General features: G+C 49.5%; 1 protein-coding gene and 1 long non-coding RNA gene across 2 annotated transcripts; both read left to right on the top strand.

The window, feature by feature from the left end:
• The first annotated feature begins 1,729 nt into the window (after nucleotides 1-1,729).
• LOC120388909 lies at nucleotides 1,730-6,831 on the top strand. The gene is made up of 3 exons (XR_005590667.1): nucleotides 1,730-1,812; nucleotides 6,042-6,130; nucleotides 6,781-6,831. It is a non-coding gene; the product is annotated as an uncharacterized LOC120388909 (long non-coding RNA).
• A 5,984-nt stretch (nucleotides 6,832-12,815) lies between these two features.
• LOC120388906 (zinc finger protein 436-like) lies at nucleotides 12,816-13,916 on the top strand (the record flags this gene model as incomplete). The annotated part of the gene is made up of 1 exon (XM_039511027.1): nucleotides 12,816-13,916. A coding segment is annotated over one exon (726 nt), but the record flags the coding sequence as incomplete, so codon positions are not given.
• Between the last annotated feature and the right edge of the window lie 1,110 nt (nucleotides 13,917-15,026).

Genomic DNA, 15,026 nt, shown 5'->3' on the forward strand with positions numbered 1-15,026 from the left:
AGTCTGCGGAAACAAGAAATGGTCGGGACCAAACTTTTTAACCACTTCCTTTTTTAAAGCTCATTCAGGGATGTGAGTCCCTGTCTTTTAGGTACTTGGGGTTCTTTGCCAGCAGGAGAGAAGAGGTTCCTGCCTCCATTTTTGTGGCCTTAATAAACCCGGTGCTGTGCCCCAGTTCTCGTCTGAGATCCCTGAAAAAGAACATCTTCCCACCCATGAACAAGACAGGACCTATCTTTGAAAGGGGAACAAAGAGAACCCTGGGACTTACAGACTAGCTAGCCTCACTTCCATAGCTGGAGAGAGACTGGAATACATTCTTAAACAATCAGTTTGTCAGCAGCACCTACAGGATAATTTGGTTCTTAGGACTAGTGAGCATGGATTTGTCAAGAACAAATCATTCCAAACCAATCCTCTTTCCTTCTTTGGCAGGGTTCTGGGCCTAGTGGAGGTGGGTAAACAGTAGATGGGATCGATCTTGGCGTTACTAAGGCTTTTGACACAGTCCCATAGGACATTCTCACAAGCAAATGAGGGAAATGTGGATGCAATCAGTGTCATATGTGTGCAGAGCTGGTTGAAAGCCCAGAGTCCAGGAGCCCTTCTCCATGTTTGGCTGTCCAATGGAGAGGGAGTACCTAGTGGGTTTGGCAGGGATCAGTCTGGGGTCTGGTGCTATTCAATATTTTCATGAATGATTTGGAAAATGGAGTGGAGAGCATGCTTCTAAAATTTGCAACTGACACCAAGCACTTTGGAGCACAGGATTGGAATTCAAAACACCCTTAACAAATTGGACTGGGCCTTCCCATGCCCTGTTGCCCAGCAGCGAGTGGCCTCCCCAGTGCAGCCAGGTGTCCCTGTCTCAGGGCTCCCCCACCCTCTGCCCAGTTCAGAAATCACTCAGGGGAACTATTTCCCACCTAAACAAGGACAAATTACTGCAGGTAAAAATGGAGGGAAACACCCCAAACCTGAGATTTGAACTGGACACTGGCGAAGTGAAGGAAAAATGGGGCATGATCGGGCGCGGGGAACAGGGAACTTCTCAGGGATTTGAGGGAAGGGGGGGTCACCCTGGATGTTGCTTGTTGCTCCCTAGCGAGAAAGGGGGCAGGACTGGAGAGGATGGGGGGGGATCCAGGGTAAATCCGGGAGGGATCTCAGCCCCCGCTTTCTCTCCCCGCTCCGCGGGGGTCATCTGCTCTTCCCCCACCCCCGGCCATGTCCGGGCTGCACAGACATTTTCCGTTCGCCCCTTTCCCAGGTCTCCCCCACCAGCCCGGCAGCCCCCGCCCAGCCCCACGCAGGGACCCCAGTGGGCCCGGCTCCTACCCCATGGACCCGCTGTGCGGCCCCAGGGCAGAGCCTGGCCGGGCCCGGGGGGCGCTGGGCTCCTGCAGGGACAGCAGCTCCGAGCCCCCCAGGGAGCAGATCCCGGCGCTGCAAGACGCCGGGTCCGGGGCGGCCCCAGCGGGAGCAGGGCCCGGGCCGGGCACGGGGGGGGTTAATGAAGGTCTCCCCGGCACAGACCCTCCTGCTCCGCCTGGCCTCTCACGTCACAATAGAGCAGCAGCAGCGCCGCGCTCACCCAGCAGCTGATCACACTCCGCCCCGCCCCCCGATGTGCGCATGCCCAGAAACGGGAAACGCAACTCGGAGAGTCAGGAACTACATTTCCCAGCCTGCCCCGGGGCCGCTTCCGCCCTCTCCTGCCCAGAGAAGGGAGGGTTTAGCAGCTGAAATTACGCATGTTCCGTGCGAGCTCCGGCGGGGGTGGGAGAACCGGGATGCTGCTGCCGCTTCTGTGTGAGTCGGGCCCGGGCTGAGCAGCTGCTGCTCCCCGGGTCTGGGGGGGGGCATTAACCCCTCCGTGCCCGGCCGGGGTGGGACTTTCTCCAGCTGGGCCCCGCCCCCTGGGCAGCCCCGGGCTCTGCCCACCCCAGCCCCGGCCCGGAGCCCCCGGTGAGTGAGAGACTCCGGGGGGGGGGCGCTGGGGCCGGGCGGGGAAGTGACTCTGCCCCGGGGAACCTGGGAGAAGCCTCGGAGCTGCCTCGGCCCCAGTGGAGCTGCAGCAGGATCCGCCCCGGCCCCTTGGGATGGGGGGGGGGCAGATTCTGGGGCCCGGCGGGGGCGGGGTATTAAATTGCTCCCCTAGCAATGTGCTACTCCCGGGCACTGCGCATGCTCAGTAACAGCTGCTGAAGCCGCTGCCCTTCCCCTGCCCGTATCCGCTGTAACGTTCCGCTGAGCGCTGGTGGCGGGGGCTGGAAAGGGGCGATGGGAGTAACAGGGAGCGGGGGGCTGGCAGGGCCTGAGCAGGAAATTGACTGGTCGGGGGGTCCAGGCAGCTGGAGGCAGGATTGGGAGGGGGCCCAAGGGCAGAATCAGGGCTGGGGAGGAGCAGGAGTTGAACTCCTGGGGCGGGGGTGGGCTGAGTCGTAGCTGCACAGAGGGGAAGGTCATTGGGGTGGGAAATTCGAACTGTTTTGTGCAGCCAGGAAATTCCCATGGGGGAGGTAAGTTCACTGAATCCTTCCTTGTTTGTGCCACTTCCTCCCACATACAAAGTCTCTCAAGTTTTTCCCCTTTTCTCTGATTAGCACAGGTGGTTGTAAAATCCAGGGAGATTCCCTCCAAATGATCAGCTGTCTAATCTCCCCCGATTTTGTCCTGGTCTCTTCATACTTCTCAGGTGTCAACTTAAAATCTCTCCCATGTGGCAGTTTTCCCCACCCATTTTATCTGCAGCCATTTGCCCTTGTTTAGATGGGAAATTGTTGCCCTGAGTCATTCCCCAGAACATGGTTGCCCTGGAGTGGGGATGGGATGAGATGCCCGTTCTCTGCCAGGGTGGGGATGGGAAGAGCATATGTTCCCCATGTGGACTGCCCAGACCCCAGTTTCCCAATCCCACTTCCTGCCCCGAAACTACCAACACAGTTTCCCCCAGCTCTCAGTTGCCAGTCACCTGCCCATCACCTGCTGCTCCCTTCCTTTGTCTAGAGAGCCTTCCAGCCTGCCCCCCCCCCTCTTAAATCAGCTCCTCAAAGGGCTCCCTGCTGCCCATGTAAATGGTGGCAGTGGCGGGAACCATCACTTTGTGTTTGTTTATTGGATAGTCTCATAAAATTCAGTCAAACACTCCCCCTTTTCCCTTTACTTATTTAATAGCAACATAAAATCCCCCTCAGATCTTGGTATTTTTCTCTCATGTTATCAATTGCATAGCTTGTGACATGTTTTCCCTGCAAATCTCCAAGACTGATATAAAATTCTCTAAACATTTGCCCCACTTCTCTTTAGTTGTCTACGTCTATGTGAATATCCCCTGAGATTTTTTTCTTCTCTCTCTAATGATGATCTGAGATTTTCTTTGTATTTTTACACCTTTCTTCAGGTTCTTGAGCAGGGATATAAAATGTTTGCAAATGTTGCCCATTTCTGCTCTATTTATTTATCAAATATTGAAGTGAAATACACTCAGATTTTACCTCATACCAACAACTGATATAAAATCCCTCCGATTTTACACTTTCCTCCCTATAATTGGCAAAAATGGATCCAAAATTGCTCAGATTTCCACTCTTTCTCTTTCATTTCTGAACATTAATCTCAAACCTCAGGATTTCCCTCTTTTTACGTCATTATCAAATATCAATTAAAAATCTTTTCATGTTTGGGGCTGTTCCCCATGTTTCTAACTCCCAGCAACTTCTTCCTTCAAGGGAACCTGTTGCACTGAGTCATTGTCCATCCTGGATGTTGCAGGGGGTTAAATTGCCCATTGATCATCTTTCCCCTCTCCTTTGAGAATCATTTGTTCCCTCTTTTCCCTCTGTTAAAATGTTTGCTGATGAGCAACCAGCCACATATTTAATACCCATCAAATCCAGAGGCCTCCCCCTGTTTGGGGGATCAGTGGTTCCCAGCTGGTAACAGGAGAGTTGACTGGACCCTTTTCTTTTCTCCAGCTGGCACAGGATAAGGAGGTCACTCTGAGTGCAGTGTGGGTCCAGAAGTATCCCAAACCCCATGACAAACGGTCTCTGTGAGGGGTTGATTCCCACAGTGCTAAGATGTAGCCACCTTGGGGTGGATCCATGGTGACCATTATTTGCTAGTGACAGGGCATGGACATGTCTTACCTTTCTGCTGAAGGGAAGGCGGGGGTCCTAGGCAGGCAGTGGGGGAATCCCAGGCAGGCAGTGAGTTCCTAATTGGGGTCCCTGGCTGGTGGGGGCTCTTGGTGGGGGGAACCCTTTGGGATTCCCAGCCTGGCAGTGAAGATCTGGTGGGGGTTCTCTGGCCAGTGGGGCTCTGAGAGGTATCTCGGGGCTCTGGCCAGGGATTCTGGGGGTTAGGTCCTAGGGAATATCTGGTAGGACCCTGGCTGGGGGTTCTGGTTACTGAGGGTGTTTAGAGACCCCTGGATAGAGGCTCTGGGGGCTGCTATTAACCATGTTCCTTCTATCTCATCAGCTTGTGCCAGAATCCTGGCTCCAAGCACTGCCCAGCATTCCCCAGCCAGGCCCAGTTACCATGATAACTTTCTATCCACTTATCAAATACTGTGAGCGGAAATGACAGATTTTGCTTTTCTCCTCTCTTGAAAACTGCAGGAACTTCCAGTTTCATAGGGAAAATTCCTGTGCCAATTCCTTGTCCTAGATCTGGGGGGTGAGGGAAGTGGGAAGGGGTTTACCGCTGCCACACTATGGCACTATCTTCCACAGCATTCTGGACTCCTTCTTTCTGAAATCTGGATTCATTGAGAGAAATGTTAATCCAGAGTCACTGGAAAGACAAGGAGTGACTCCAGATGGACAGTGGGGCAAATGAGATTTTCCCTGTGAGGAGGGGCTCTCATTAGCTGCTCTCCCCAGAGAGCTAATGGAGGGAAGCTGCTCAATCGCTCTGTCCCTCTCTGCTCAGGATATTGGGGTTCAGCTTCCTGGGTCAGACGCTGCAGCCTCCATTGTGACCTGGGAGACCTGGCTTAGTAGCTGCTGCTCCCCCAGTGGGGTTCTGTGCTGGGAAGTGACCTGAATTAAAGCTGCTTCTCTGCCTGGCCCAGGGGATGATTTTTCTCCAGCTGGTACTAGCAGACCTGGGCTCTGTTAATACAAATTCTGACCCACAGACTCCAGGTAACAGACACACCTCAGAGAATGTGCTGGGGACTGGCAAGAAAGTGACTCTGCAAAAACAGCCCTTCCCCTCTCCCATTTCTCCTCCCATTAGCAATTGCCAGGAGAAAATCCAGCCAGGGGAGAGCAAAACCCCGAGGAATGGGACTTTCCCAGCCAGAGGGACAGGGAGAGAGGACAGGGGAAGGAGAGACTGAAAGGGGCTGTGGGAGAAATGAGTGGTTGGGAGAGATTTCCAGCTCTCTAGTCCACCTAGACACATGTATTGCTGCATCCCTGGGCAGAATTACTTTCCAGTGAACAAAACAAGGATCAGACAGAGGAAAAGCCAGTTCCCGACTCCAGTTCCCTGCTGGGGTGTGGCTGCCATGGGGTCAGTGTCTGAGGGAATCCCCCACAGTGACTCCTTTTGATTCTGCTCTTTTCTAGCCTTGTGTTCAGAGACAAAGGGCAGGACTATGCTACCACTGGATCGTCAGGTAGCGCTCTCCCATCAATGCCAGTACTCCGCTGCCTCAAGGGGCGAATGTGGAGTCGATGGGTTAGCAGCAGCAGTCAGATGCTGCAGTTAGTCAATCTAAGTAAGCCGACTTCAGCTATGCTATTTTCATAGCTGAAGTTGTGTATCTTAGATCAACCTCCACCTCCAGTGTAGACCAGGGTTTTGCTGTGGGATGGGGGGAGGGAGAAAGGAGGTTAACAATCTCTCTGTGGGCTTAGCCTGGCAGGAGGGGCCAGGTCTACGCTGTAATAAAGAGATCAAGCATTTTCCCAGGATGGGAGAATCTAGGATGTCTGTCTGCAGGGAAAGAGCCTGGGTGAACCGTGATGTGAAATTAACTAAGGCCTGTTCTGTAACCCCCACAACTGCCCTTCTCGCCCTGGCAGGCTGCAGAACAATGTCCATGTTTCAGTCAACCTCATCCCATCCTCCCATGGGACATAGGAGAGAAATGGCTGCAGAGGAGTCAGTCCAGGTAGGGATTATCGTGGGGTTGCTGGTGGGCCCCTTCTGGAGGGAGAGGGACAGCAAATATAGCGGAGATGGGAAGATTTGCACAGTCTGGTTTGGAGGTTGGAGCGGGGCAGGAAATGCACAGGTTGGGAAAGAGAGAAGGACAGATTGTGGCAAACCTGCTTGGAGTTGTTTAATAAATGGCCTAGATTCTAGGAGCAGACCCATGATATTAGGAAGTTGAAATGCCCTCAATTCTGGAATAGAAAATAACCCAGCTACATGGGGCTAGGAAAACTGACCAGACTCCCGGTGCTGGAGCCTGACCCAACTAACCACTGGCTGCTGAGAGATATGAAGGGGGCACCCACCAATCAGACTTAGGGGAGATTCCCCTCCCTACATATCCAGCTCCTCACAAAGAGGAGGGTGTTGGGCTTCCTACCCTGCTAGAGGCTCCATCGCCTGTATCAGTCTGTGGCTAGTAGGTGTGTGATGGATCTGCTGGGAGAGACAAGGAGCTCTTTCTTCATCCCCTCACCCTGGTGTTTCCAGGATTCTCTGAGCGGGTGTGGGGTGGGACTCTGTTGACTGTCATCCACCAGAGCTTCACCTTGATTGAAAGTGTGAGTGGGGCAGCAGGTCCTGAGTGTTGGACTCTTGCTCTTTCAGGGGCCGGTGACCTTCAAGGAGGTGGCTGTGTATTTCACCAGGGAAGAGTGGGCTCTGCTGGACCTCGCTCAGAGAGCCCTGTACAGAGATGTCATGCAGGAGAACTATGAGAATGTGACCTCACTGGGTAAGGGTTCCTGTCCCCTCGGTTCTTGGAAGGGGAAATGAAGAGATATGGTTCATGCCACCCCCCCCCCCCCATGCCATCATTACTCTGCTTTATTTCAGCGTCACCCCAATATGCCAGTGACACACACTGCCACAGACCCTCCCCTGCTGCAGAACACTTTGGGAACAGCGCATAGGAGCAGTATTGCACAGTGTCAAATATCTCCTTTTTGCTCATGTAAAACTGGGAGTTAGGTCTGGCCTAACGTAAGAACATAAGAATGTCCGTACTGGGTCAGAGCAAAGGTCCATCTAGGCCAGTATCCTGTCTACTGACAGCGGCCAACTCCAGGTGCCCCAGAGTGTGTGAACCAAACAGTGATCTCTCTCCTGCCATCCATCACCTGCCTCTGATAAACAGAGGCTAAGGACCCATTCCTTCCCCGTCCTGGCTAATAGCTATTAATGGAGCTAACTTCCATGAATTTATCCAGTTCTCTTTGAAACCCTGTTATAGTCCTAGCCTTCACAACCTCTTCAGGCAAGGAGTCCCACAGGTTGACTGTGCGTTGTGTGAAGAAATACTTCCTTTTGTTTGTTCTAAACCTGCTTCCTATTAATTTCATTGGGTGATTCTTAGTCTTTGTGTTATGAGGAGTAAATAACACTTCCTTATTCACTTTCTCCATGCCAGTCATGATTTTATAGACCTCTCTCATATCCCCCCTTTGTCCCTTTTCCAAGCTGAACCGTCCCAGTCTTTTTAATCTGACCTCATACAGAAGTTGTTCCATACCCCTAATCATTTTTTTGTCCTTTTCTGAACCTTTTCCAATTCCAATATATCTTCTTTGAGATGGAGAGACCACATCTGCACGCAGTATTCAAGATGTGGGTGTACCATGGATTTATAGAGAGGCAATATATTTTCTGTCTTATTATCTATCCCTTTCTTAATGATTCCCAACTTTTTGTTTGCTTTTTGACAGCCACTGCACGTTGAGTGGATGTTTCCAGAGAACTATCCACAGTGACTCCAAAATCTCTCTTGAGTGGAAACAGATAATTTAGACCCCATAATTTTATATGTATAGTTGAGATTGTTTTCCAATGGGCTGCACTATGTGTTATCCTGACATCTACAACTGCTGAGCTCCTGCAGTCAGTGATATCCCTGCCCTTCCTGTTCCCTTTCTCCCCTGAACCCCACCAGCCCATGGTTACTGTTCCCAGCTTCCCCAGGACTCTCTCATTGTCTCTGGACCTGTCTGTCAGCAAGAAGCAGTGCCAGGGACACTTGCCCTCTGTCTGGAGTCTTTGATTTCAGGGACATGGATTTACTTCCTCTGTGTTTTAGGAGAGTCTTTGAAATTGAGCGTCTGTGCAATCTGGAGTGTAGAACAGCTGTGTGACTCAGTTCCCAAGCTGGGGTGCCTTTTACACTGCTTTACTGTGAGAGCAGCCACTGCTGCGCAGGTAACACACAGTCTCCAGCATGTAACTCACTCACAGCCACACAGTACTGAGTGCTGCTAGTCAGTGACAAACAAATTACACTACACCACCGGAGAACCCTGGAAAATTCTCTGGTCCCAGACTTCCCCCAGAAATGTGCATCCAGCACTGTCCAGCACACTACTGAACAGTGCAAGCTCATATGAAATCTGTCATTTCATCAGTGGAAAATGACATGCGCCAACCTTGTCATTCCAAATGGAGTTTCCAACACACTTGAATCCAAACACACTGGTTAGATAAAACAAAATTGTTAACTGCTGGAAAAAAAAAATTCAGTGATTATGGGTAATGAGGTATAAAAGTCAGAATTGTTTACACAAGAAATGCAAGATAAAACTCAAACTAACATCTAAGTTAACAAGCTAAAAAGGATTCAAAGCAAATGTTTCTTTCACATAGGTTGAGACAGGCTGGTTTTCCTTTCAGCCAGGACTCCCCCTAACCTGCCCCTGCCGCCCAAGTTCAGTTCTTCAGGATTTGTCATGGGCAGAGGGAAAGAGGGGAGAGAGAGAGTCCCAAGCATTTTCCTCACCTCTTTTTATAATTTAGTCCTTTGTACTAGAAACAACTTCAGTTCTCAGCTGAGTCATGGTGACAGGCTGTCTGTTGGAGATATGAGCTTCCAGTGTCCCTGTGTTGGAATGTAAATGTCTTCACACCTTCCCCCTGCCAGCAAATGGCTGTTTGACCAGCTGTCTTTGAGGAACTGGTCTGTGGGTGTTCCCCAGAATTGTAACTTTTTGTAATATCATACAGTAAAACCTCATAACTTTACATGCAGTGTTGCTACACATTTTAACAGGAGGATAATATTCAGTAGATTATGCGATTTCAAGTGATACCTCACAACCCATACTGTGTACAAAATTGATCATAATTTTCCAGAAGAGTGAACATAGGATTACAGACTGACACAGGTCTGTGTGTGTTCCCAGCAGATATGTGGGTATTTGAATTCCTCCTAAGCGGAGTGTACTGCATTTTCAAGGACCTGGGCAGTTGGTTCTGGGAATTCACTGGTTTACTAAGTGTGACACTGTCTGGAATTGTGAGACACTTAATTTTATTATTACTTTATTATTAATACCAATATGATAAAATTGCAATAAATTGTGCTAGATATGCCATGTTAGGTGTCAGGGAAAATGTTATTTTCCAGTACAATCATTTTGTTTGTATCACCTTTGTATTGTGAGATATAGATATGTAGGGTATATCTGTATTCCAGGCTGTGGACTGTATATCTGGGTGACACCCCCAGATCTATTGGCATCAGCACTGCCTACCCTGTTTGATGGCCCATCCAGGGTCATCAGCTGTACAATGAACCCATGGAAAGGACCAAGGGGATACACCTATTGAGTCAGCAAGATATGCCGGGGTATGCCTGTGTAATGAGACCTCCAAGGCTTTTCCCTGCCATGTGCTGTGAAGCTTGTGTTTGGGACACAGGAAGTACAAGCCACATGGCATAAGGAATATAAAGGGCAGCTGCATCATCTGCATTTTATCTTCAATCCCTCTTCCTGCCTCTGGAGCAACTTCTCCAGAAACACCTTCAGCACCCCGCAAGTCTCCTCGTAAAGGAGACCTGAAATACGCTTCACTCCCCCACGACGAGCCAAAGGGCGAATAGCAGGTTTTGTAATACCCTGGATGTTATCCCTCAACACCTTCCTATGGCACTTAGCGCCTCCTTTTCCGAGACCCTTGCCTCCCTTACCACGACCAGACCTATTCGCTAGAGTTACAGACAGAGCCTGGGTGCTGGGCAGGGGGGCAAACCAAAAGACATTGCTCCCTTAAGAAAAGTTTGCCCTGGTGTCTGATGAGTGAACTTGGGCTGAGGCCAGCTGCTTTCACCCTCCTGGTGCTCCAGCCAGTCAGCTGGGTGCGCCTAGCCACGGCCAAAGGTGAGAGGGGCTTCACTGCAGCCCTAGCCCCAGGTGCAGATGAGCAGCCCCCCTTCCCAGCCCGGACCCTGCCTGTGCCCAGACTCCTCACATGTGGGCTCTGGGAGCTCCCAGCCCTACGGTTCTGACCCAGGTCTTGGGGCTCTGCATCCATTCCCCCACATAGGGGGGAAGAGGGGGAACAGGAGGGGGTAACACACCACCAGTGCTTCTAGCTGCATCCTCCTGGATCCATCCACCCCCCCATCTCCTCTGCAGCTCCCAGGGAATTCCTTGTGCTGCATTCAGCCCCCTGCATCAGCCTCAAGTCAGGAGATGTGGCCCTGCTTCACCTTGGGATGCCTGAGCTTGTCTTCCTTCGGGGTGCTGTGCTGCTGCAGCCCGGGGGAGGAAGCAACCCCTCCCCCCCACCTTTGGCCATGATCCCACTGGGGCTTCCTGCCCACAAAAGTTGCAGAGTGTGTGAGGGAGTCAGTGAGCGAGCTTCAAAGTGGGGGTGGGCTGCAGCCTGGGGGACTGGGAGGCGCTGGAGTAACACAGCAGCCATACAACAGGATGAATAAATGGGCCATTTCTATGCTGGGCTGTTGAATTAAATTTCTCTCTCTGGCTCAGGGTGGGCAGTTTCCGGGCTGGCCACAGTGGGTGGGGTTCGGGGGAGACAGAGCTGCTTTGAGTGCATGGGTGGGAGTGGGCACTAAACAGAGGCACCAGGAGGTGGGGAGCAGAAAGAGAGATGGGAAAAGGGATCCAGGTAGAGAGCAAGAACTGGGAAACATCAGGGAGGGGAGATACCAATTATAGACACAATTTCAATGAGTACACTGAAAGTGTATAAATATGCTGAAAATAGCTTCCCCTCAAAACTGGCAGAGCACCTCTCCAGCACAAGAACCATCGTCCTTACGGTGGGAGGGGGTGGAAAGGAGTGAGCGGTAGGTGGGAGGCATTTAGGGCAGGGGGGCAGGAAGAAGGAGGCATTCAGGAGAGTCTAGGGAGATGGGGCAGGAAGAAATACAGTGGGGGCGGGGCCAGGACAGGGCACACGCTGGCAAAACCAAAAGTCAGCACCTATGCAAACTGAAACCTTGAACAAAGGACTGAATGACCCATCCAAGCTGTGGCTGTGTTCCAAACAGACTTCCAAGCTGGCAACTTACCAATACCACTAAGAACCTGATATATAGATTTCTGAACGTATCTGACTGCTTTCCCATTTAACAACTTTCTTTCTGTTTCTTGTTTTCTTTCTCTTATCTAAACTTTTAATTTAGATGCTAAAGTATTGCCTGGCATCATGGTATTTTCGGTAAGATCCAAACCCATACTGACTTGGTAACTTGGCTGACCCTTTGGGGTCAAAAGAACATTTTGTTTATTTGCGCAGAGTTTTTAAATAACCTCTCACTGTACCGGACCTAGGTGCTGACTGGGAGTCAGAGAAGTGCAATGCAATAAAGGGGGCAGTGTGATTTCTTTTTTCAGCTCAATAACCCATGTGGGGGATCAGAAGCACAGTTTGTGACTGGTCAGTGAGTTTAACTTCAGTGTTAACCACCTGTTTTAGGAGCATCTGCTCTGCCTTTTTCAGCCTGCCCTGACGTTGGCATTTTAAGTGAGGGCTGCCCCAGGCACACCAGGTCACGCTAAGCACCGAAGATAAATTAATAGAATGTTTTTTATGACCAAGTCTTAAGAAATCCACTGAACTCCTTTATTTTCTTTCATCTGAGCAGGGTTTCCAGTTTCCCAACCTGATGTGATCTCCCGGCTGAAACAAGGGGAAGAGTCATGGGTCCCAGACCTCCAGGGTTCAGAGGAAAGAGAGATCCTGAGAGCTCCCTGCACACAGGAGGAAACATTAAAGCAACTCAGAATCTGTAAGTGCCTGAAGGAAACATCTGGGACACCCTACAAAGCCCTTGGGAGGTCACTCGTTTTATTATTGTCCCTAGCAGGGGTCAGATCCTCAGGGTAAATATAGTTCATGGCTTCCTATAGATCCAGCAGACACCAGGCATTAGCTTCCTCCCTTCCCCCTGCAAATTTGGATGGGATGCGGAGGCTGAATTGATCCCCTCCTCTCCTATTTGGGGGAAGAGTTTGAGGGAGTTCAGTTCTTGATTTTTTATTTGACCTCCCTCCAGCACTCTTTTTAGTTTGGTCTTCCCCTTTCCATCCCTGTTTGAGGTTTCTGTCTCTATCACAGCAGGTGATGCAATGGTATGTGAGAAAGAGGAGCAGAATTGTCAGCAGGAAAATGTTGAGCAAGTGGATAAACACAGAGAATTATCACAAAGATCAAAAAGAAATGTGTCGAAGAGTCATGAGCAGGCAAAATCATGCGAGACTCAGCACACACCAGAAAGAGAGCAGGGAAACCAGCCAGGAGAGAAAATGGGTAAATTTATTTCTTGTCGGGGAACTCAGAAGAGCATCAATGAAACCACAACAAAGCAGGAAATCCTCATGGGAAAAAGGGAAAATACATGCAGTGAGTGTGGGAAAAACTTCACTCGAAGATCAGCCCTTTCTGTTCATCAGAGAATCCACACAGGCGAGAGGCCCTATGAATGCAGTGAGTGTGGGAAATGCTTCACTAGCAGCTCAAACCTTTTTAAACATGAGAGAATCCACACAGGGGAGAGGCCCTTTGAATGCCTTGAGTGTGGAAAATGCTTCACTAAGAGCTCAGCCCTTTCTGAACATCAGAGAATCCACACAAGGGAGAGGCCCTTTGAATGCTGTGAGTGTGGGAAAAACTTCAGTTCCAGCTCACATCTTATTAGGCATCAGACAGTCCACACAGGGGAGAGGCCCTATGAATGCCGTGAGTGCGGGAAAACCTTCAATCGCAGCTCACATCTCATTAGACATCAGACAGTCCACACAGGCGAGAGGCCCTATGACTGCAGTGAGTGTGGGAAAACCTTCAGTTGCAGTTCACATCTTATTAGGCATCAGACAGTCCACACAGGGGAGAACCCTTATGAATGCAGTGAGTGTGGGAAAACCTTCAATCGCAGCTCACACCTTATTAGGCATCAGACAGTCCATACAGGGGAGAGGCCTTATGAATGCCGTGAGTGTGGGAAAACCTTCAGTTGCAGTTCGCACCTTATTAGGCATCAGAAAATCCACACGGGGGAGAGAACCTATGAAAGCAGTGAGTGTGGGAAAACCTTAGGGTCCAAAGAAATTTTGTCCAGCTCCACTTCCTAGTTCAGTGTGTCTCATTACCGTTCCAGTGGATGCCAGGGTTAGATTGAGAACAACCATCCTTCACCGTTTGGATCCAAAGAGGGCGCTTCATAGGACATTCCTTCCCCGTGGATCCCAAACTGGCTGCCTGAGTGGGTAACAAGGACTTCCAGGCTGTAGAAATGATGGTAACCAATGAGGCAACAAATGTGTCAGGCTCCAATTTCAGACTTCTGGATACTCACATGTTGAGTCCTGATTCTAAGGTTTCGTGTCTGATGCTCTGGCTACACAATTAAGCTGATGTTGGTGCAGCTGTAGCACTGCTATTACAGATGCTCTCCGCCAATGGGAAAAATCTCTCCCCAAGAACTTTATTAGTCCAGCCCGCACAAGCGGCGGTGGCTATGTTGCCAGGCAAAGCTCTCCTGCTGATGTAGTGTTATCTCACAGGGGAGGAGGGTTGTGTAACTACATTTCTCACCAGTGTGTATTTTTCACACCCCTGAGCAATATAGTTATACTGATAAATGTCTTTAGTGTAGACTAGACCTTAGTTTTCTCTTGTTTTATGTATTTACATCACTTCTCCTCTATCTCCTCCTACTTTGAAAGATTTAAAAGTGTGACAAGAGAGGTATTTTTCCTCATGATGCAAACATTCCCCTATAGGAAACCCCTTCCACCAACACACATGGCAAAAGAGCCAGAGAGATATGAACTCCCAGAAGTGGTTGGGACCCAAGTTGGGACAAACCACAACTTGAGCTAAGGTTCAGTTGTTGGCAATGGGGATTACAATAAAACTAACGTACGAGAAGAATTTGTGATCTTTGAATATGTTATTGGTACCAATGAAAATGAAATTATAGGTGAAGTTATTTGGTTAAAGAGTAAGAGACCAATTGATTGATAATCTGAATTATTTTGGAAAACGGAAAGTTGTCTTGTTTTTTGTTTTGTTAGTCATACAGGAAATCATGGCTAATCTTGAAAAGTTAATTTGATTTAATTTACCCTGTATAGTGTAAGGAGTTCTGGTAGAAAACCTCCCTTCAAAGGCTGGGATGGGAGAATGTGTGTGAGAAAGAGTGTATAAGAGAATATTGGCCCAGTATTGATTTAAATTTTTTGTATTTCAAATATTCAAATAGAACTTATTTTGCTTAGCTTCAAAGTTAATTTCTATTAAAAGGAAAACTACTTGAGACAAGTTGTATAACTTTTTACCCACTTAGCCTGTAAGGGTCACTGACATCCCCACTTCTCTAATTTGCAAAGGAAAGGCATGACATCTGTTATAGGATGTATCCAACAGGTACAAAAGCTGCAGTCATCAGTCATCAATATCAAGGAAAAGTCTGGACTCCACTGCCTTTCATATCTAAAAGCCGTCTGGAGGCTGATCTACAATGAAAAGCTATGTTGACATAGCCACATCTCTCATGGGTGTGAAAAATCTGCTCCACAGAGAAGTAGTTAATGTGAGCCCCAGTGTAGACAGGG

This window comes from Mauremys reevesii, linkage group 22 (genome assembly GCF_016161935.1).
Source record: "Mauremys reevesii isolate NIE-2019 linkage group 22, ASM1616193v1, whole genome shotgun sequence".
NCBI lineage: Eukaryota > Metazoa > Chordata > Testudines > Geoemydidae > Mauremys > Mauremys reevesii.